This window comes from Dryobates pubescens, chromosome 1 (genome assembly GCF_014839835.1).
Source record: "Dryobates pubescens isolate bDryPub1 chromosome 1, bDryPub1.pri, whole genome shotgun sequence".
NCBI lineage: Eukaryota > Metazoa > Chordata > Aves > Piciformes > Picidae > Dryobates > Dryobates pubescens.
Genome location: NC_071612.1, coordinates 52,731,885 through 52,755,819, shown reverse-complemented (window position 1 = coordinate 52,755,819; position 23,935 = coordinate 52,731,885). Strand labels below are relative to the sequence as shown.

Genomic DNA, 23,935 nt, shown 5'->3' with positions numbered 1-23,935 from the left:
CTTACGAGTACAGTTTGGGTAATGGAATTTTGTGGGATTTGTTTTTTCCTCAGTAACAAGCAAATTACTTCTCTTCTGTGAATGAAGTTTTCTTGAGAGTTTAATCTGTGAGACTCTCCTTGCTGGTCTAAATGGAATTTACTGTTTAACTAATAAAGCAATTGATGTAAAGGACAGTGTAGAGTACGAAAGGTGTAATAAAGTAACATTGTCTTTAAGGGGGTTTCATATTACCAGCGCTCAGCAGAAACACATTTCTATTTATGGAGTCAGTACAAACTCAAAGAGCCAGTGAATCACGAGATTATTTTTACATACGATTCTTACCAGGTTCAGTTGCAGACCGTGGCTCTGCATATCACATCATAAGGAGGAGAAATAAACAAGAAAGATGGTATTAGAGATGACAGTAATAAACAGCAGTATATCAAATTAACATATTATACCGAAATACTGTAGACAAGCACAGACTCTGTGCAGACACACTGCAAAATAACAAAGATTAAATTTTCTGTTGGTAGTACTTCAGTCATTACTTCTAGCTATTCTAAACACTGAAATGTGAGGAAGAGAGGACTCCATCAAAAACTCTATACTGACAGACTAATTTAATGATCTTTCCCTGTCTTGTATCAAAAGTAGCCACTTCAGATTATTGCCTTACTTTTCTGGAGAATTCTGAAGTCTGGAGAATCTTGTATTTCAACACCCTGTCGAAACCACTTAACATGAATAGGAGGGGATCCTCTGACCCTGCATTCCAGTACCACAACTTGTCCCTCAGATGCCATGGAGTTTTGTAGATCCTAAAAACAATCACAATGTAAATTAAAAAGAAGCATTTTATGTTCTTGAAAAAAACCCAACATTTTCTTCCTTTTGTATTTTAACTTTATTTTATTGTGTCGTAACATTTTTTTTCAATAGACATTTTCTGTGAGCTGTTATATCAGCTACACAGTTAAAAATGATTGAATAGGTTATTTTCAAATGCAATTTAAATATGACTGAAAATGGAAAAGGTGTAAAAGTACGTAATTCTTCAGACCATCCCAAACAGATGGGTGCAGTCTGACCTTTCATTTTCCTGTCCTTCCTCACAGTGTAAAATTCTATAGGTAGCTACATGTTGATTGATTTGGTCCTGTGCTGTTTTCTGGTCAACCTCTAGCATGTGGAGTTGCCATTCAAAACCAATCAGGCAAAATTAGATGGCACAAATATGATTAGGCTATATCAGATTGTGCATGGATAACTTCTGAGACAGTGTTACTGCTGTAATAAATTTGTATAGACATCTGAAAAATTCAGGAAGAGTCTAAACTTTTGATGAATAAGGGGTGAAAGAGGATGATCACAGTACTTTACATAACAGAATGGACAGAAGACAGCCACTCTTTTTGCCTTTGTTATCCATCTTAAGATTATAAATCAAAGAGTCTTTTTAACTGTACTAGCTGTCTCATTCACTTTTTAGTTTATTAATAAAATTTTAGGCACTTGAAGCCAGGTCTAAGATCAAAATTACCCCTTGTTACTATTAATAGCTCTCTAGTTAATCAAAACCATAAGAATTCTGTCACATGGAAACCTAAAAAATTTTAGGTTGTTCCCTGAAGTTTGTATAGAAAGAAATTTGTGCCAGGAATCTGAGTAAGTGTATTTGTTGTTGTTCGTATGTGGTTTATTTCTTCAGTAATTAATGTTGTTCTAGTTTGGTAAATGCCAGATAGCTTAAGCCAGTTAATATTGGATTTCAGGGACAAAAGATATGAAGACTGGGAAGGATTAGAGCAGTTTTGATTGCTTTGGTCATTTCTGAATAATGACTGGATTTCTCCTGTTTCCCACTCTTACTGGGAAGATGACTGTCTCCCTACCTTGCAGAAACCCCACTGTCTACCCCTCAACTACTACACCTCAACTATTCACTCTCCTATGATACCTGTAATATGAGAGACAGAATCAGAGCTTTTCTGATGTGAGAAAGGAATATGATGGGGCCAGGCTAGACAGTTGTGAACAACAGGGCTTAGTCTTATGAATCTCTCAGCAAAACTACTTGCTGTTCCATATCATCTGAGTCAACTGTTTTTCTAAAGCAATAACCAGAAATACCTTCTTCATTTTGACTTCAGCTAATGGTGACTAAATAATAGTCACTTGTGTAGAAATTCTGTTTTGAAGGCAAAACAAAAATCCTATTTTCTGTTAAAGTTGTGGTTTAGAGATTTGGGAAATATACTGTTCTTTTTGCTGTTACCTAATTCCCAGTTCTAAACTTTCATTTGGGATGAGTGTGAAAATAGACACTAGCTTAAAAACTACTTTAGAATAACTGAATCAAAGTTTAACTTCTATCAAATCCATGCCTTACATTTTACAAGATATTCCAATGAAGAAGATCTGAACTGCTTTTTCAACTAACACAGCTACATGGATTTTTTTCTAAAGCAAAGTCAAAGCATGGATTTTTTTCTAAAGCAAAGCAAAGTGTTATTTGTTCTTGTCAGTAGACAAATTATCGTGAATGAGGCTTTGTGGTGATTATGGTGTGTAAGTTTCACATGCCTTGCTTTGCTTTACAAAGATTTCTCAATGAAGGACAACATAAGACACATGCAGGATACTCACACGATTCCACTGGTGATTTTAATAGGGTAAACGGCATAAGAACTTCTTTGTTGCAATGAAGAAGTATTTTCTTAGGAAGTCCCTAATACTGACAAGGATTATAAAAACTGTAGAAGTTTAACATTCCTGCATTAAGGTATAGAATTTTGATATTTCCTACTGGACAGTAGAAGTATAATATAAAAATCATGATGTATACACTATACCTTTGTGAAAATGGGTGCAGAATATGCAGGCTTAGGTCCATCGACACGGTGCAGGTATGAAGTAGGGCTTTGAACCTGCAAAGCAATGCAACAATGCCATAAATAGAAAGAATATTGGTTTCAATAATACGGCCCAAATACATCTATGCAATAGTGGAGCTCTCAAATGTACAGACCGATTATTTTATGCCTCTTCTAGCAAGCTTTTTGAGTGACATCATTGTTTGACGTCTGTAATGTTTGTGAGATAAAAATGCAAGCTCTAGAGTTTCTGTACTTCTCATGTGAATGTTGTATCCAGTCTTTTCCTTGAAGTATTTTGAGGGCTTGACTCCTATTAACGTCATTCAAGTAAGTCATTTGCACTGAAGCATTTTTGCCTCCCCTGTTATTACATCCCTTAATTTATGTAGTAATGAATAAATGCAGTTATCTAAAGTCTTATGAGAGTGAGCCAAAGGAAAGGAAAGGAATTTACCATGAACAGTTTAACAAAGATTTTAATTTACAATTGAGGATCTATGTGCAAAGTCTAAATCACCCACAGTGGTTTTAAAACAGCATAAACTAATGAACAGTAAAATTTAATTTTCTCTAAAATAATTAATTAATTTCATAATAAAATCTAAACCTTTTCCTAAAAAAACATTGTAGGCATCAGCTTGTATTATATTCTTCTGGAATTGGGCCAAGTCACTCTTAAGTGATATACTCAGTAATTTTCAATATCACCAGATCTCACATAGGTACTGCACTGGTATACACTGTCTAAGAATCTACTGCTTTTATATCCTATTCACTAGATATATACTTAATATTTGGAAAAAAATAATTCTTAATGTATCATAATTTTATGCTTCAGGAATATAATACCTCAAAATGACAGACTTTTTCAAGACTTGCATATTCTGAATTTTTTTAAATAATGTTTTTACTAATTCAAAAATTAATACATAAGAATACCTGCTGACTGGGCACAGAGATAGGTTGAATTACAGCTGTAGTGACTCCAGATTTTGGGGTTGAAGATCCTATTGTTAAGGAAACAGATGTGGTTTTCTTTTGGGCCCTGAAAAAAAACCAGAAAAATAGCAAGCAGTTGATAAGATCTGAAATCAGTAACTGCTAATCTGTAACTGATAAGACATTATGTATTTTCTGTAACTTTAAATATGTCATTATCAAGCTGAAAGAAATCAACTTTGGAGGAAACTTGGGTAGAACATAATCTTTGGCTAATTTACTCTTTCACATCTTTGAAAAATTTTGAAGGCATAGCCTAAAACTACCACAACATCCCCTAAAAAAAGTCTTGACTTAAGATACAAACTAAGTGTATTTTATTTCTTTAATTGTAGGCCTCTGCATGCTTTTTTGGAGGCACAAGTCTGTGTGATTACAAATGAAGTCTTGGTTAACCTAAAACTACTTCTGAATGTGAAAAGATGATGCCAAAAAGAGTTGGCAGGGTAAGACTTCTTTGACAGAACAAGCATATTAATACAAACTAGAATTATATTACTACACATTTATATCACATGACAGCAGGAGAAATGAGAAAACATGCATGAATATGCTCCAGGTGCTTATTCATACCTAAAACCATTGAAGATTTTCCAGTGCCCCTTATTAAGAACATTTACACAGCATTGGTTTGACTTTGCATACTTACTGTGGCATAGCTCCAGATTTTGATTTGAAACTTAAACTTTCAGTCTCTGAATCTGTGGAACTGGCACCTGGAAAAGAAAATATTTTTGATAATCTCATACCCTTTTACTGATTTATTTAATACTGACATTAAACTCCCCCCCAACCAAGTTGTGCCACCTTTGCCATTCACTTCAAGAGTTGTGAACACTCTGTAATAAACTGCTGCCTATTGTCTTGTCTGATGAAAGAGTGTAATCATGTACTTCAGACCATTACAGAAAACATGGCAATTCAATTGCAAACTCTTTTCCTTAAGCTTTTAGATGTCTTCCTTCATATTGAAGCAAAAAAGGCCAAAAAAAGAGGGGGGTGGGGTGGGGAAAAGCTCACTACTAATTCTCTGCTGGAAATATATAATTGTATTTACTTGAATGTTAAAACTTAGAGTCTGACAAACATTTGTGGTTTATACACAAACAGCAAATCTTTGAACTTGAGTACGAGCAACTCAATATAGGAAGATGTTTTCACACTAAACTTGCTACCCATGATCTCCACAGTTCAGATTATTTGTATTAACCTATACATAACATTTATGTACTGGCACTTCTTGACAGTGGAAGTCTTGATGAAATGTTTGTGTTTGGCAATATCCTGAACTCAAACAAGTGTAAAATCATTTATTCTTGGTGTCCTAATTTTTCTTAACAAATGGTACTTTACACAATGTTTATTCTAGACATTTATGCAGTAGTTACTATTCCTCAAAGGATTTGAGTATATATATTGATAGCTGTATTTGCAATTACAAATCATAAGCAATTCATAATCAATACACATATTACAGTGTAGACTGATTATTTCTGAAGTCATGCTAACTTTTGTGAAGAAAATTCTTACTAGAATCCCCAAGATTCACAAAAATCTTGGCGATTTTGCTATTAAAAGTTCTGATAACATAAAACTCAATAAAAAAACCAAAACTATAAAGTCACCTCTGACATGATTTAGCTAGTTTATAGCGAAAAGCTTATTGTTTTGTTAACCAAAAGCTACTGAATTCAGAGTTATCAGAATTTTTTATATGAATTTTTTGTGTTTCAAATGAACCACTTAATGAGTGACAAAACTGCTAAAAAACATTTATTATAAAAATGTTTGAAAGACATATGAATTAAAAGACAGATAAGAAAAACATGAAAATATTAAATTATTTAACAGTAAATATCAAAATGAACACCAGATTCTGGACAAAACCAGTATGACTAACTTTTAACCTGACTTAAAGTTGGTGTGCTAAATTTGAAGAGTTGTAATACATTTACCCATGACTGAAGAAGACACATTTGAGGCAATCACATTTAATTGCAGTGGAAAGAAATTGAGAACTAAGACAAGGATTACTGCTATCATGAAAGTAATTATTGGTACTTTGATTTGCAGAAGGTACTACTTAAAAGCTAACCATATGTCAAAAGCTCTGCTTGTTCCTCCTTTTCTATTCTTTGTCCTATTTGTACCCATTCTGGGATGTTCCTGTGATGTTCAGAATGTGTCACATTAAAGGGAAGCAGAGGAGCATCATAAAAATACCATCAAGACAAATGTAGTCTTAACATACAGAACCAAAAGTAAACTTCATCTTAGTTATCTTTTCCCGTATGTGTCAAGTACCTTGTTATTTCCCCTCCTACCTTCAATGAATATTTCAGCTGACGTACTATCTGAGCCAATGGAATTTGTAGCCAGACAAGTATAGCGTCCAGTGTCGTCTTCAAAGGCTTCTGCTATAATTAGTGAATGAAGTCCTTCACTTCCAGAATGGATCTGAATGTCAGGGGTATCCTGGAGTTCTTTTCCTTCACAGAACCATCTGCAGCCCACACGTATTTGGAAAGACAAATAAAAGAACATGAAAGATTTGTTCAAGCTCATCTCACACAAGAAGGCATTACACCCTGCTGCAAAAATCTAAATTGCTACTGAAATGAGCGCATGGTGCTTTGAAGTGTTTAAAGGCATTCACAAAGAAATCATTTGCTGGAATAGACTTTGTTTGAAAGCTAAGGAGACATTTCTGAATGCTAAGAAAATTGTACACATCTACAACTATTCTCTGCTGTGTTTTGGGAGAATGAATACTTTTTGTATTTCCCTGATTTATCCATATCTCTGACAGTCCATTGTGTGCAAGAAGTGGATGACTGTTTTTATAAAGGGGCTGCTACGCATTTTTGCAAGGCATGGTAAATTGGTGAGTCACTAAAGGAACAGCCTTCTGTTCTCAAATTTGCACTATATCCTGAAAAACAATTTGGCCAACTATTTCTAAACTGCAGCCATATAAATGCTGTCTGATCTTAATCACTCTTCCTTCCCTTCCTTTTACCCCATAATCCTAATCTACATTTTTGCATGTTCTCTCTGCCCTCCTTTCCTTCTTCCTGTGCCACCTTAAAATTCAAACCTTGTTGTTCTGAGGATAAAGACAAACTGAGTAATTCTTGACAGCAAGCTTCAAAAGTGATCAGTCATTTTCTTTCCCCCATACATTTTTCATTTAAAATACATAAATAAATGTAACCATGGGAATTTGAAAGTCAATTAAAATTTAAAGATTACAGTATTTTCAAAAATGATGTTTAAAGACTTAAAATTGCCACTTTTTTTTTAAAAAAAAAAAATATTTTTCCTTTAATTTGAGGCCTCCAGCATAGAAGGAACATGGAGCTGTTAGAGCAAGCACAGAGGCGGGCCATGAAAATGATGAGTGGGCTGGAGCACCTCTCATATGAGGGTAGGCTAAGAGAGCTGGGGTTGCTTGATCTTGATAAAAGAAGGCTCCAGGAAGATGTTTTAGCAGCCTTCCAGGACTTTAAAGGGGGCCTGAAAAAAAAGAAGAAGAGGAACTCTACCAGAGAGTTTAGTAGTAAGACGAGGATTAATGGTTTCAAACAAAGACAGTAGATTTAGATTAGATACAAGGAAGAAATTATTCACTGTGAGGGTGGTGGGACAATTGAACAAGTTCCCCAGAGAAGCTGTGGATGCCCCATCCCTTGAAGTGCTCAAGTCCAGGATGGATGGGGCTTTCAGCAACCTTATCTAGTGGAAAGCATCCCTGCCCATAGTGTGTGTGTGGGGGCCTTTAAACTAGATGATCTTTAAGATTCCTTCCAGCCTAAACCGTTCTATAATTCTATGTTTATGAGAGAATTTTTACAGTTACATTTCAGTAATGCTTCAGAATAAAACATCACCCCCTCCCTCCATCAGTTGACTTTCCCCTGCTCTCCAAAACAAAGTAACTCTCCAAAGAGTTACAGAACCTCTCTACCTATTTAGGAAAACTCTGCAACACTACAGGATGATAGATACCCACACAATAACAATCAATGAGGGCTGTAATACTTGAGATTTCATGCTTATTTCAGAATGCAGACTTAAGTCACCTAACAGATTTACACATAAGACAATTCCCCTTAATAACACCGAGAACTGTGGGCAAGCCCTCTGAATAAGACAATACCCCTTAATAAAATCCAGATCTGTGGGCAGTCCATTTGAACAATAGATCTTTTATTCCTGAAGGGAAAAAAATGTTGATAGTAGCATTAAAACCATATGTAATTTTCTTCTATAATTAAAAACTTAACAAGTCTCTGCTCTGTCTTCTGTTGTGCCCAGAGAGAGCACACAGAAAGTATCATTTTTGGAATGAACTAACAAACTTCCATTCGTTTACTCAGTAGACCCCTTTGGCCTACTTTTAAAACTACTGGGCTTGGAGATAAATCTATTCTGTCAGCTTGACTGCCAAAATTAACATTTCTCTTCCCCCTCTTCCCCTCCTTTCCCCTCTTGTCACAAGTCCTCCCTTCTCCCTGTGTGAGGACCTCTGCTACTATTTCTGCTTATTAGACCTTCAGAGCCCTAACCTCTGTGCAGTCTTTCATATGTTACATTTTAAGTGATATGCACAAGAGAGAGGTTAATTCAATTTCTAGACAATCACAGACAAAAGTCTGTAATATGACACTCTACTTAACCATTAGTTCTATTTTTCTTTCCTTTCCAGAAACATCCTGCAAAAGAAAACCTTTCCTCTAAGCCTAATTATTTTCTCAGATATGTCCCATTTTAGTTTCATGCAAATTGTATAGCTTTCTACTATCTACCGAATTCCATGCTCAGAAAATGTTTAAGAAACTGTGATAAGCATATGAACATAAGACAGAAAACCCAAAATTTACTTATTTTTTTGTGTGAGAGGATGTTTAACAAGCAAACTGTTTTCTTAGGACCACAGGTTCTACAACGCCCCTTGATTCATGCATAGACATAGTCTCAAATAGTGGGAGCTATTCCTCAGTACTGGTTTGGACTGAGACTCATTGCACCACATCAGTGACGTATCACTGAAAATGAGTCCTGACTTGCTACATCAGACTCTGTCTACCACAGAAGAAAACATGTTAAGTAAGCAGTTCAATATGAAATTACCTCAGCCATCATTAAGATGATGTTTGATGAATAGGAAACAGGCTTGGTTTGGGACTGCACTGTGTAATGCTGACAGAACTATTCACAATAATTAAGAGCAGAGTTACTTGAAATCAGGAACAGTGGAACAGACTTAGCTATAGTCTCTTTCCTTTTCTAATTGTGATTTCCCTCCCTCTCTCCTCCCATCTACATGTTGATATAAGGAGAGGATTTATTAATGTGAATTTCTTTTGGAGGTTACAGCAAAATTAAGTGAATGCAAAAATAGTTGGAATATTTATTCTGCAATAACTTACTGGGTGCCAGTTCAGTTCAAAAGAGTTTGTGAATGGCAAACAAGGGGCAGCTAATAAAAATAAATGAAGTAACTTTTGCCCAAATACAAAATGGATTTTAGTTTTCCATCTTTTATATGATATGGGATATTATAGAGCACAAAATGCCTTCATGCCATTATACTTGAAATAGTCATGGTAAGAGGATTTTCTGTTCCTAAGGACTGAAAAATATTCAAAGACAGTCCTTTGAAGCATTCTCTCTTTCTGCAGAAGGATCACCAAAGCAAGCAACAAATCACTATCAAAGAGATATTGAGCCAAAGAAACCAGGAAGACTCATTGCTAGACAGAAAAAGATCCACAAAGTAAGCTTTTTGCTTACTAGGGCAACCATTAGCTCGTGTTCAATCTATTCCAGCCTACTGATTCCCTTGGGGATAAAAGAATTACTATATATCTATGAGAAGGCAATAAAGCTTCTGGAGAGGCAAAATACCCAAACCAAACCAAAATCAAAAGACACTGAGAACAACACAATGGAAAAAATGCATTGCAGCTGCTTTGCAGAAAAAGAGATTTCCCCGTATAGGGAACACTGATATAAAAAGACATCTATAAAAAGACTCCTGCTTCGGCAGGGGGATTGGGCTTAATCTCCAGAGGTTCCTTCCAACCCTGACCGTTCTCTGATTCTATGATCTATTTCACAGATTCTGGATGACAAGTACAAAAATTATCTACTAATTTCCCTATCCCTTTATTGTAGGTTCTCAATATTGTATAAAGTGTGCAGACAGAAACAACCAGAAGAATAAATGTTTTGCATATACGTATATATATTATCAGTTCACAGGATAAGTCAAGCTTGTATCCTAGGTGTGCTCCTGCAGACCGTACTAGCATTCCAGAAACTTTTAAATAACTGTCCCCTTGAATGAGAACAGAAACTACTGTAAGATGTCACATGAAGGCTGCCAAAAAGGGTCAAATAAAGGCATATTCATTTTATGTAACAGGAATTAATTTTGTAAGTATCTTGCCAAATTTCAAATAACACTGAATGTCTCTGTTCTTTTGTGCTTTCTTCATTCTTTTTCTTCCATTTATCTTCCTCTCTGCACTTCCAATATACCACTCTTTGCCTCTCCTTTTCCCTAACTATGCTTAGTTTTCACCTATGTTGTATTTATAGTACGCTAAAACTTTAGGTATTTAATGTAGACACTGAAACACAATCACTAGACTGGAAAGGCAATACTCCAAGGAAGCAAACCAGAAGTATTTTGGTAGCAGAGGAACAATGACTAAGATACTAGCTTTTCATGCTTCAAAGCCTACTTTGCTGTTCCACTGGCTATATTATTGTGTGATGGCAAAACTAGAAGAACAAACAAACAAAAAAGGGCAGTCAGATACCAGGTGAGCAGCAGTGTATGCACATTGACATCAAGTAGCAATTAATACAGTACGGCTTTCTATTTCACTCTTCTTTACGCTTTCTCAGCTTTACATGCATGGAACTATATATGAACACGTGCATCTGGGATTTTAATGACTGTGAACAAAACATAAACAGAGTTGAACAGTACACTGACTGAGTGAGCACCGGGGCCTTAAGAAAAACAGTACAAGGTTCTCTCTAATGCATAATCCTGCTGGAACTTGTGTTTTTTGAGAGTCACTGAGGAATAGAGAGGTTTTCCTTTCTGCACACTCTTAAAAGTTAATTTAAAATGGCAGCTGAAGTGAAACTTTAAGATATAGCCTTGGGGAAGAATTATAATAGGGAACTCTGACCACTACAAAAAGTGCAGAGAGATAAGTTGTAAATTAAAAAGTAATTTTATCCTTAGTTGTGTTAAGTATGTTCAGCACAAAAAGTTTAAATTAAATACTCTGGCATTCCTGCTCTGGCAGAGTCAGCATTTCTATCAGAATAGTGTGTATAACTTAATTTCTTTTTTTTCTCCATTCAAGTTAAGCAGTCTAGCTGCTTCCACGCTGTAAAATATCATTACTTAAAGAATTTAACTTGATTTTTAAAAGAAATCAATTCTGCCATACAAGATTTAAAGTACACAGGAGTAATCAGATTATTCAGATGCTTGTTTGCACAGCGCTTAGTTTTTATGCAACTTGCAATGCAGTATTTTGATGCCTTACATAAAATTTCATAATTTGTTATAGGTGATTCGTAACAGAGTTCCATGCCTATAATCAAGAAGTTTAATGCTGATTTTTTCTTTACACAAACTAGAAAGAGTTTGTCATACAGAAAAGGGGTACTTGCTGTATGACTTATTTGGATATGTAATCCATAGCTATTTGTTTATGATTCATGAACATCTCTGTCATAACAGGCTGTGCAGAAGGTGATGCTCAATACTGGCTACTCACTTCATGCAGGAATAACTTGGCATCTAGCAACTTCCTTGTTGAACTATCTTCAAAGCCTTACAGGTACATTCATGACATATGGCGAAGAAACCGGATAAGTCACTCTTACTGTTGACAGCACTTTGGTTTTGGGACAAATGATATTTCACAAATGACATGTCACATTTCAGGTAATCCTGTTTAATCATTCTGAACAAAGGCATCTGTGGAGCTGTATGTATTCAGTAAGAACAGATTTGAGATAATTTCTTTAACTGGCCAAAAACCAGTCAGTATTAAAGTAAAAATTGGTATGCTTTCCTCTCTAACTAGAATGAACAAATATATCATGTTTATACAGTAATTTCTTCTACAAAAACATAGCTTATTTGGCAGTCCTCCACAAATGAAATAACAGACTGCTGAACAACTTATTTTCCATTTCTGAATGCCAAGGTTTAAATCATATCTCATATCCCATTTTGATTTATCTTTGTCTTTTGCCCCGAAATATTATCTTTTTTCTTTACCTTTGTCCATCACCAAAACACAAAGCACCATAATTATTACTTTTGATTCTAACTACATATTTTCAGAAGACAAAATCATCATTGATCAGGTGTAACCCATTGATTTCACAGTTTCAGAAACCTTACACAGAACTTTCTTTTACCTGCTTGGGCACAAGCCTATGCAATCAATGTGTCACTTTCAGAAGCAGAAATTTAACTGACAAATGTGTGGATCACAGAATCACAGAAACACAGAATGGTAGGGAAGGGACCTCTGAAAATCATCAAGTCCAACTCCCCTGCCAGAGCAAGATCACCTAAAGTAGATCCATCTAATGGATGGATCACTAATTTCATTCTAAATTTCAGATCAAGAAAGAAAAATGCTGTGCGATTTATCTCGTGCAAACTACAAACCACCTTTTGCCATAAATGGTGTTCAGTAGGAGACTTGATGGGGTGCTTGGTGCCATGGCTTAGTTGATTAGGTGGGTTGGATTGGTTGATAGGTTGGATGCGATGATCTTGAAGGTCTCTTCCAACCTGGTCTATTCTGTTCTATTCTATTCTATTCTATTCTATTCTATTCTCTGGTGCATTATTTTATTCTGTACCTGACATCTTGGAAGTCTATGAGATTTTACATAGCCTTCTATTTGACTAACCTTGAGTTCTTAGCACATGTATGGGTACCACCACCACTTACAACTCGACAATATATCTGAGATATATCTCCTCAAGCAGCTTTTGAGATTAAGTGCAGTCTGTGCAAAGTTGGCTAGAGTTTCTTTGCAGGTACCTAAGCAATAATGCTGGTGCTGCCTCACAGACAAGGTAGTCAGATTGAGGAAGAATAGGTTGGAATAATCAAAGGGAAAAGAACTGATCTCCTCAAAAGCCAGGGCAGACACTGCTTGGCACAACTGAAGAGTCAAAAGGACTCTGCTCCACTAAAACTACAGTTATGTATTTCAGTAATTAAGGCAATCACCCAACAACTTGGATGGCTGTGATTGATAATTTTCTCAAGCTCTCATTACATGTTGAAATTGAAACAAATTTCCTTCAGAACAAAGCCCATACTGATGCTCAATAAAATACCTTCAACTTCAGGAGGATAAGCTTCACCTGTAATGATTTTCCTCAGATATAAGAATCCAAAATTTAGCTATAAAAGATTGCATATATCAGGGGAAAGAAAAGGAGGGATCAGACTGGAAATAGCAAGCTGAAATAACCCAAAATTTATTTATATATATTTTTATATACATTATATATATATGCTTATTCTCATCATTAAATGTGAGATATAGCAAAATAATTGAGTTGCTGCAAAGTCACACTTGTTCTTAGTCCTCAGATCATACCACTTAGGTGTAGAAAATGGTTGTTTGTTTCATAAATACCACAGTAAAACCAGTTGTAACCTCTCAGAGACCTCTCAGTGACCTCTCAGTCACAGAGAAAAAAACTGTGAATACTAATGGATCATAAACTGGCCTGCAATTGGCAAAATTATTGAAAATACACGAAAAAGAAAAGTCCTCTGGCCTCTGACATATCTACAGATGCAATTTTATATAATGGGTTAGCAAAAGCAAGATAAAAGCCAACAAGCAGGACAGCAGATACAGAAATAGAATGATCCTGCTGTCATTTTGTGATACATGTACTTTTATTTCAGGTTTTATGCTAAAATCACAAAGTGCTATAAGTAGTGAGAGAAACAATGAAGCCAAGTACAAGTTCTAATTAAAACAGAGAGAGTACATACACCTGATGTACATTCATTTCATTCCTTAACATGCCATGCAACTTCCTCATTTTGTCTTCTCAGGTTTCGTGTTTCACTGGAAGATTTTTCTTCTTTTGAACTATCTCACACATTTCAATCTCCACTGCAATGTAAGCAATAGTGTGCCTCCAGTGCCAATAAACCTGGAAGCAGGTTTGTCAAAGTACAAAGACAGAAGAATTTATAGATGTGAATAAGGAACTGCAGTCATAAAAAGCTTGTCAATAGCTGACTCCAGTTCTTTCCCCAATATTATTGCATTTGCTTTCATTAATTTCTTAATGTAATTCAGGTTTAAATGATTACCACATAGAACCCTTCATTTTCCATACTTATGGTTTTCACTCTCAGAGGATTGTCACAGAATCGCGAAACACTTTATATTGGATTCAGCACAGAAAGAAAAGAAAACCAGCATCTAAAACATGCACTTTTTGCATTTCATGACTTACTACTTAGGAGCCCCTTTAGTTTTAGGGCATGAAATGCCAGACAGTGAGCAATAACTTATTTCTTTCTGACAGGTAATTAAATTGACTGGTTTTGTACAACTTCCCTTTTGGGCCTGGAACATCTTACCCTGAAGTCAAAGTGTGGTAGACATTATCTGCATTTCAGATTGTTCCACTAATTCATTTGTCAGTAAGTCAAGCAGACCCTTTCTGCTTGTGTCTGTAGTAGTGCCAGCAGAAATTGATTTATTTGCTGTTTCATTTCATGCAAAGATTGTAATCTCTTCCCCAAAAAATCAGAATAGTAGATTTCCAAAGCAGAGACACTGCTCTGTATTTTTCACCATGACTAAAGTAATCCTTTGCCACACATAGAAATACATACATAGGAAAATGAATTCCAAAGACAATCCAGGAAACTGCCTATTTTAATTTCAATGGGGCATCCCCAAATATTTGCTTAAACAAAGTTGTAGAAAGATATCTCCTAAGTTTTAAAAAGTATGCAAGCAGCTCTGTACTAAGAGTCTTATATGCTGCTGTGAGTTACAGTTTAGTGCTTTGGAAGAAGCACATGCAGTATTAGAGATAACATTCCTGGTTTCGCATAGTCTGTTCTCAGCCTCAGAGCATGCTGGAAGAGCCAACGAGAGCAACAAACTACATCTATTTCATTTTATTCCACCATTCCCTCCCCTCATCCCTTTTCCTCATTCTGTTAGGTATATCCTCATATGCATTCTGAGTAAGAACATTCACCATTACTTTCTTTGATGTCTATCACATGGACTCTATCTTACCAAGTGTAAGCATTGGACTACCTGGTAATATCAGTCTAGACAGAATCTAATGGTTCAGAACAACAGTTTCCACTCATCCACACTGAATGTCAACACTTACACAATGAATGTTCTTGTGTCTTAGATAGATGAATAAAAATGTTTCTCTAAAGAAAACCTCACTGAATAGGACTTTGAGCACTGAAACAGTAATTCAACAAGAGATAATGAGATATATTTTATTATCAAGAAACAGAGGTTAAGCACTTTGTCCACTGTCGCCCAAGAAAGGTAAGAGCCAAATCAGAACTTGGCTTCCACTGCCTTAACTGAAAGATCACTTTCCATGCATTCACCATCTCTCTAAAATAGGACCAGATTCTGACCTTGCATCACCAGATGTACTGTTAGCCATAAAATTATTATTCAGTCTTTAAAAAAGCTAGCAGACTGGAATGAACAGACAGATGTAAGTTATTATACAGCACTGCATGGTAATGTAGTACTGGAGTTTCATTTTTAGGTATCTGTTTGCCTGTTGAGGCAGAAGGATTTTATGTGGCCACCTTCTACTAACATGGAGGGCAGTTATGCACTCAGGACTCCAGTGTGCACAGTAAATAACTCTAACTATGTTCACTTAAATTGCAGATACCATTCCTTGACTTAGCAGACCTAGGCTTACATCAAGATACCACTTCTGATACTTGATAGGAAAGTAACATGATCTTGGAAGTGAAGAAAAGCTGTGAAGATAGCTACAAGCAGGTTAAAAAAATAAATAAATAAATCAGTATTTAATAATCACATGTAAACTGTTGAACATTTTTCAGACCCAAAGAACTGTTGAGGCTTCTAGGATTAACACAGTTGCTTGCCTAGATGAAATAGGATGCATATTGTCTGTAACAGAAATGCCTCTCTGAGCTGTCCATTATAACTGTATACTCTTCTGGCCAGGAATGGATTTTGAACTAGAATGCTGTCATTGCTTTCCTGCATGGGGAGAGGAGCCTTTACAGAACTGCCAGGTATAATATTCCACTGTGAAGTGTTAAGAGTAAAGAAAAAAATGGAAAGTTATAAGGATAAAATTGCATTTGCATAGCTTAAATTCTATACATGAAGTAGATTATATTTAATACGAATGTGGTGAGTTAGTGGCAAGTCCATGTCAGATGAAGCAGTAATACTTCTTAGAACCATAATACTTAAAATAGGAGAAGAATCTGAGAAGTACTTTTGACCAATCACTCTATTTAGCAGAAAACCCCCAGGTCTTTCAATTGTGAAACCTTAATGACTTGCTAAGTAACAATAAGTGAAAAGAAACCTCCATCCAGGGTGTGTAGCCTAATGTATACTGAATACACAGAAGTGGCAACAGTGGAATGTTAGAAGTGGCAGACATCTTGCTGGAGTAATAAAAGGTAGAACATTGTTAAATCACTTGTGACATATTGCAATCACTGTGCTTTTTATAGTTACAGTTTAATGATCCCAATATAAGATAGCTATCTACATGATTGTAGTGGAATAGATAAACCCTTTTACTTGCATCTACAGCATTAGCTAAACCAGATTAGATCAAATAAAAAACCCAAAACACTCTATACATCCAATACAAATCTGTTTTATTCTTATACAGATGCTGTTCCTGCTTTCTGTTCCTGCTTTCACATCCCTTTTCCCTACTTCCTAGTTACCTCAAGGCTAGCATCGGTAAATATAACTTTGCTGACCATAAAATAAAACACTTGCAGATCAGGTAAGCAGCTGAGTGGCTGAGGACAAAGGAAGAAAGCTGTCAGCAGTTTTGTCAGTGCCTTGCATTAAGTATGACAGCAGTCAAATTTTATTCAGTGAGGCTCAGCGTGTGGAGATTGGCATAATTCTGCAGAGTGTCACAGGATGTACAGAACAAGCACCTCAGCGCTGCACTTTCTGTGGTTTGCAACAGTAGCAGGTGGTCTTAAATGGCTGGGATGAGTTCAAGATTAGGATGATGTGTATTCAGACAACACTGCCACAATTGAGTCTGTCTCATGTATTTACAGAGAGCAAAATGTGCAATTGTAAAGTTAGATGAGATTGGCCAAAGGTGGTGGCATATGGCTTAAAGGTCTGTGTAACCATTTCTATTAGTGATCATAATTTTAATTTCCAAATCTAAGTCCTCATGCAAGTGCCCTAAGGACTACTGGGAGTGTGTTTGTATGAGGTACTTGACAAAACAAAATCCCTGAAAAAAAAACCCCACATGTTTTAAAACAAAACAAAACACGACAAGACAAGACAAGACAAGAAAAGACAAGACAAAACAAAACAAAAAACACTTATACCCTGGTTCTTGGGGTTTTGTTTGCTTGGTTTTTTTCCCATTGACAATTATCTAACATTTCTGTGCTCATAAATAAAATCAGAATTTTGTAAATGGAGGCTATTTTGCTGTTTTGGGGTCTTGACAATTTTGTGGTTTTAATGATTTTCTTTGTAAGTGCCTGAAACAGTGAGCCAAAGCAGAAATTCTGATTCCAGAGTAAATTCTGATTGAATTCCTTTTCAATCTTAATTTAAATATTTATATCTCTATCTTTTATTTTAGCTTTATTTATTTTGATTTTTTAAATTTATTTTTCACATTTGCTTAACATCCCAGAAGCCAATAGGAGTCAAACAATCAAGTTCTAGCAATAATGCAGCTAATTTGCAAAAAGCTACCCATTAAAAGAGCTAATTTAAGATTCAAGATTATGGACTCACAGATAGCACCTGTGGTATCTTAGGTCAGATAATCTGTGGAAGATTCTAGTTGAAACAGCAGATAAATGGAAGCAAAAGGTGAGAAAGGAAAGCTGCCTTTCTTTGGAGCCTAAGTTGTCCTAAGACATCAAAACTTCTGCAATAATTTCCTCAGCACCGTTATACACAGCATCCCTTTACAGAAATTACATAGCATAAGCAAAATCTGACACTTACTTGGGTTATTGAAATAGATACCTGTTGGCAGGTTTAACTGCTGCATTACAGTCCATTTCAAAACTCACAAGGACTCTCTTTAGCAGAGGACTACATTCCTCACCTCAGTCAGGCCTGAGGACTAGGCATCATCTTTGTCTAATAAATAATGATTAACTGTTGCTATCTGCTCAGCTATCAGAAAAAGCATCTTTAAAAGATCTCACTAGCAGCAAGATGTAGCACAGCTCCAACTAGAGACTTCATTTTCAGCCTTATCAGACAAGCTTATGTCCATGGTTGCCAGCCATCAATATGGTACGATCCACAAGCACACAAATACACTTGGTATGTGCTTTGGTCATTATCTGTACAGCTATGGCCAGTGCCTGCTTGCTGCAAACAATCATCACTTCCAAAGGTTCGTCCTACCTGGCCTAGCCAGCCATGCCTCAAAACATGCCATGTGTATTTTTCACTACCAGTATGAAAACTGAAATACTAAACATTACCAAAAGCAGGTGTTACTGGAACATCAAGGATTCATACGCATCCATCAGGTTGAGAGTCAAAGCTCAAGACTGCTTTAAGAGATACTCCTCCTTTCAATTACTAGAATTTATATAGGCTTGCTGTGGCCCATATAAATCCTGGAATTCCTTGAACCTTATGTTTCTATCCCTTTTCCAGACAGAATGGGAAGAGGGGATCTATTTTCATATGAGCAGTGTAATGCAGATTGCATCAGCATTAGAGTCAGAAAAGCCATGTAAGTAGTCATTAAATTTGGGAAGAATGACAAATATCAATCTGGTTACAAATTAATACCTGTATACCCCCAGTAGGTCTATCAAAGGTGTACCAAAGATGTCTCAAAGAACAGAATATTCTGGTCTTTATATGAAGACACAGAGATACTCCCACGTATGCTATGCAGCAGAATCTTACCAACTCTGCTCCACTTGATATGTAATGCACTGTCTCTGGAATTCATGAAGGATTTCTGGCACAAGATGTGCCTTTTAAATCTGGCACCATAAAAGCTTTGTTTCCTTTTTTTTTTCTTTTCTTTTTCTTTCTTTCCTTTTTCTTTTTTATAAGTAGTAAAACTGTACTGATTGCCACACTACAGCTAAGATTATCGGGTATCAAACCAACTCAGGACAGTTTTGTATGTTGCATATATATTAACATGGTAAAATGAACATTGATGCAACACATTAACATATCAAAGGCAGGATTGTCAGGGTGCTGTAGTATGCATTTTCTCATCTGATTAATTTTCACAGCAGTTATTCAGAAGTACTAACAACTTTCCTCTCTGCATTGTGCACTCCAAAGTTACAAAAACCTGCAAATAACTGTTATAAATTTCCATTATAGTGTATGAGGCAGAAATTAACAGTGATTTGTGGACTCTGATTAAAGTTTTTTTTTTATTATTTATTTTATCATTTTTCTAACTTTATAACAAAGTTTGTATGTGTCCTAGAAATTGGAGAAAAAAGTAATGATAAGCAAAAACTAGTTCAAAAGGACATACACAGTTATTGAACTTATTATTCTTCTACTTTTCCTAGTTTCAGCCAGCTAACTTTACTACTCCAGTACTTAAAGATAGCAAAAATCTTAACATCTTTCTTTACTTGATTTGCCATTGTAGAATAATAGTAGCTATGTATGATTTCTAGATTAACTACTGTGCATTCAGAACTACTGCAGCAGTTGTTCATTGGAACTTCATCTTCCAACTGGAGGCAAGAATAAACAGTGGTTTTCAATGCTATAACTTTTGATCCAGTTTCTAAATTTGAAACTCCATGGACTTGTTTTCCTATTTAGAAGGTGTCTGCATGAAAAACACTCACCATAAAGTACATCTGAAGGAAATTTGGATGAAAGCCATATATCAAGTGCTATGCATGAGTTTTCAGGAGAAGGAATATAATTGAGAAGAAAGACTATGAGGGTACTGAAGAATGAACAAAGTTTGATTAACAACATGCATAAAAATAATAAACAACATGCATAAAAAGAATACAAAAATACAAACCACCCACAATATAGTTAAAATCTTGTCCTTCAGATTAGGGATATACTTTGTTCTAGATAATTATAACAGCTTAGTAATATAAACAACATAAACTTTATAATATAAAGAATATAAACTTTATAATATAAATAATATAAACTTTATAATATAAACAATATAAACTTTTCACTCCTTTAAGACCAGCCCAGAATGATAACTCTGAGGACAAGCAATTAAATTGTGTACAATCTAAAAGGTCATTGCCCTTCCTTTTATTTCTTTTGATACTTTCCATAATGTATTTAGAATGGAACATATTTACCCTGATTTGTGACAAGAAGATCTTCCTTTATCTCTGTCCTTCTTACTCCCTTTCAAATCAGGTCACAAATTATCCTGCAATGTCTAAAAGAATTCCTGAGATCTATTTGCTCTCTAAGAAAGGCATGTTTGTACTCTACACAAAAAACCTAATTTTTCATTCTAATTGTTTTCTTTTGTTCAAAGGAACATTAAAAACTGTTTGTTTTTATCCTTACCTTGCCATTAAGTGCTACGATCTCAACTCTCAGCCACTAAGCAATTAAGAAAATAATAATAAAAAATCTTTTGAGTACATCCAGCCAACAATTTCCATTTAAAAAAAGTCTATGCTGGAGCCATGTGGTCTCAATCAGGCAGTAAAAAACTCCCTGTATTTTCTTAAATGCGCAACTGCAGTATGCCCATAACCTCTCTTTTAAATCATCTTAACCAGATCTGAATCACTCTCACCACAAATGATTCTGTGGCCCTGGAATGTGCTGGGGTAGACAGAGTTTCTCTGCAATGAACACTGGGACATTTCCCACTTCTCTAGTGTTAAGAGAATAGTCTGCAGTGAAAAAAAAAAAATCTTGAAAAGGTTAAAGCCAAGACAAAAAAGTGACATCACAGTTCAATCATTCAAGGGAAAAAAGGGAAAAAATACAACTACTGCCTAATAAATCAGTACTGTGTGCCACAAACCACAGTGACCCAATGCAGCCAATGAACAGCTTTCCTTGCTGAAACAGAGATACCGCAAGCAGCTGGCAGATGTATGTGCAATTGCATTCACAGAGAGCCACTGACTCCATTAATCCAGGCAGACTCACAAAAGGCAATCAATTTAAAAAAACCCAGAATAATCATGATTTCAGTAACAATCTCTGAATCACCTTACACTGTATTACAGTATTTCTTACTGTGGGGTACCAACATTTTTTACACAGCTGAGTATGTGTATGGCACATTGTTAAAAACTTAAAGGCAAGTCACTTAGGATCAAAAAAACCCCCTTTGCATTACCTGGATGAGTGCTGCCAAACTTCACCACTGCTCTACTCAAGCAAGTAGGAACAACAGACGGAAAGCACCTCAGATTTCTCAGGACATCTCAAAAGAAGCTCCAAAATATTGCTTACATATAAAGTTGTTACAGAAGAAAGGGAATGTAATTCCTTGGGGGTTCCTAAAAGTCAAGTTTAACCAGCAAATGAGCAAGGTTTCCTTAACTTACTGCAAGATTCTCAAGTGCCCCTTCCTCTTTAAAAGTCTATCTACAGCCTGGAAGTTTTGTTTCAGTTTTAATCACCTCAAAACCAATTTAAACATGTGGCTAAAGTGATATGCATTTAAAACAGCCAAGAGCCAAGCTGTTTAGATCCAGTTAACCTTGTAGTACTCCATGGATGACGGAATTCTAGAGTTTTGGTACAGGCCCATCTCTGAATTCAACACTCATTGCCAAGTCTCAGTCAGAAGAAAATATGCTTTAACGTATCAGAACAGGAAAAACAGCATAAAGATGTCAGATTTTTTTCACCACATCAATGAGAAAAAAATGTCATCATAGCACCCGTGTAAATTATGAAACTGAAAGCAGCTGCTGAGGCAACCTGACATGGTGCCATCAGCAGGGGGGGTCCAACTCAGGGAAACACTATTCCATTTTTAGAGCTGAAAAAGAATCTTTGCTAGTTCTACTATGTGATTCCAGTTCAGTGAATAACTTGCCACAAATAGAGCTAGTAACTGCTAGAGAAAGAAGTGCCTTAGTACATGACAAACAAAACATGTAGTAAACATCCCATGTGTAATAATGTCTTGCATACTATCCTGATGAGCTCTGTTTTGCAGTCATTCCATGCTAACAGAAATTTAGATGATTGTTTTTATCAATTACCACACCAAGCAGAGTATTATTCCAACTGAAGGGTTAAATAATGGGATAGCTTTGGTTATGAGTTACTAAATTAGAAAAACCAAACTTACAGACCTCAACCAAACAGTCGACACTTTTCATGTGACTAGATTCATCTTCACAAATGCCTGATAACCAGGAGTTAATAAGAGGGTATGGGGAAGGGACCACTCACCTTGCCAGGACAAAATAAGTGAAAGAACTAATTCCAGTAGCTGATGAGACAGAGTTAAGAGAAAGAAAAGCTTTCCTATTTGGGGTCTATTATCCAAGTATCTTTTGGGGTTTTCTTGAAGTACATTCAATCACCTGTTCCTTTCCTCTTGACCAAATTTATTACACAGTTGAATTTTTGGATTTCAAGAGTTTCATATTTATCACTTCATGTAGCAAGACACAACAGCATGCTGATAACAGTGCTTATAAGTAGTTTTTAAATAAATGTGTCCCTACAGTGTATTTCCTTTGACAGCTAGATAGTATTTCTGAAAGCATGATATTTGGATTAACCTGCCATAGTGCTGATCATTATAAAAAATTACATAAGAAGACAGGGGGATGAAAAACAAAAGTCCTTGTAATAATACAATCCATTCTGCTAGTAAACTTAAAGGCAGAACTGCTAATGTTTCATATAGCAAGAATAATTTTGTTTACTGGGAGTGTGTGTGTGCTCTGAATGAATGCCAATCATTTAAAAAAGAATAATTTTATTTTGGGTTCCTGTAATCTAAATCTTAGGAAGCATCTCATCCCTTTTACCTTCTCTATCCTTCTGAACTTTAGTTCTGCTTGTATTCCCTGTGATGGAAGAGCTTTACTTCCCAGGTTCAGTTCTTGCACTTGAAAGAGTTACTCTGCTAAAGTTACTCTGTACATATTTCAAAACTGAAAAGAAATAATGCAGAAAGCCCATTGATGAAGCTTGGAATTTGGAAAGCTTTCTGGAATTGTACAGGTACTTAGGAATTTTGCTAAAACATACACATTCTTACACTGCTTTTTGGAAAGGGAGAAACAAGGAACATTTTACTGCTAGGTACTGTTCCGAGACCACTATAACTGAGCACACATTGTATGATTCACTCACATGCTTCCCCCCTCCACCCCTCCCCGCTATTGTAGTAAAACAGCTAAAGCACCTTTTGTTTCTTGCATCTTTACATATATTTAATACTGGCACTTACCGTTGTGGAACAGATCGACCCCCACCCCCCAGAGAAGCTGATAGCTGATGGTCTGTGGATCCTTTATTTCTTGACTATCCCCGTCTCTTAGCTTTGCTGCTCTAAATTCAGCCTAGTTTGCAGAAGGGCATAGAAAAAATGAATAGACAGACACAGCCGAGCTGCCAGATTCCAGCCACTCACGATCGGCAATGAGACGATCTCCCTAGTTCTGACTGATTCCAAAGAACAAAGCCTGCTGGCAATGAGGAAGCAGAGTTTAAGTCCTCTGGCTTCAGTCCAGCTGTTGCTCTTGCTTTTGCTTCAGAGTACGTGAGAGTGTTTGTATGAGCTTGTAATGCAT

General features: G+C 36.0%; 1 protein-coding gene across 1 annotated transcript in view; it reads right to left on the bottom strand.

Moving 5' to 3' along the window:
* The window catches only part of PALLD (palladin, cytoskeletal associated protein), a 185,042-nt gene that overhangs the window by 118,032 nt on the left and 43,075 nt on the right, over positions 1–23,935 (bottom strand). The window contains 6 exon segments of the mRNA XM_054165940.1: positions 328–351; positions 665–806; positions 2,841–2,915; positions 3,804–3,909; positions 4,513–4,579; positions 6,188–6,366. Coding sequence (XP_054021915.1) covers positions 328–351; positions 665–806; positions 2,841–2,915; positions 3,804–3,909; positions 4,513–4,579; positions 6,188–6,366 — 593 coding nt within the window.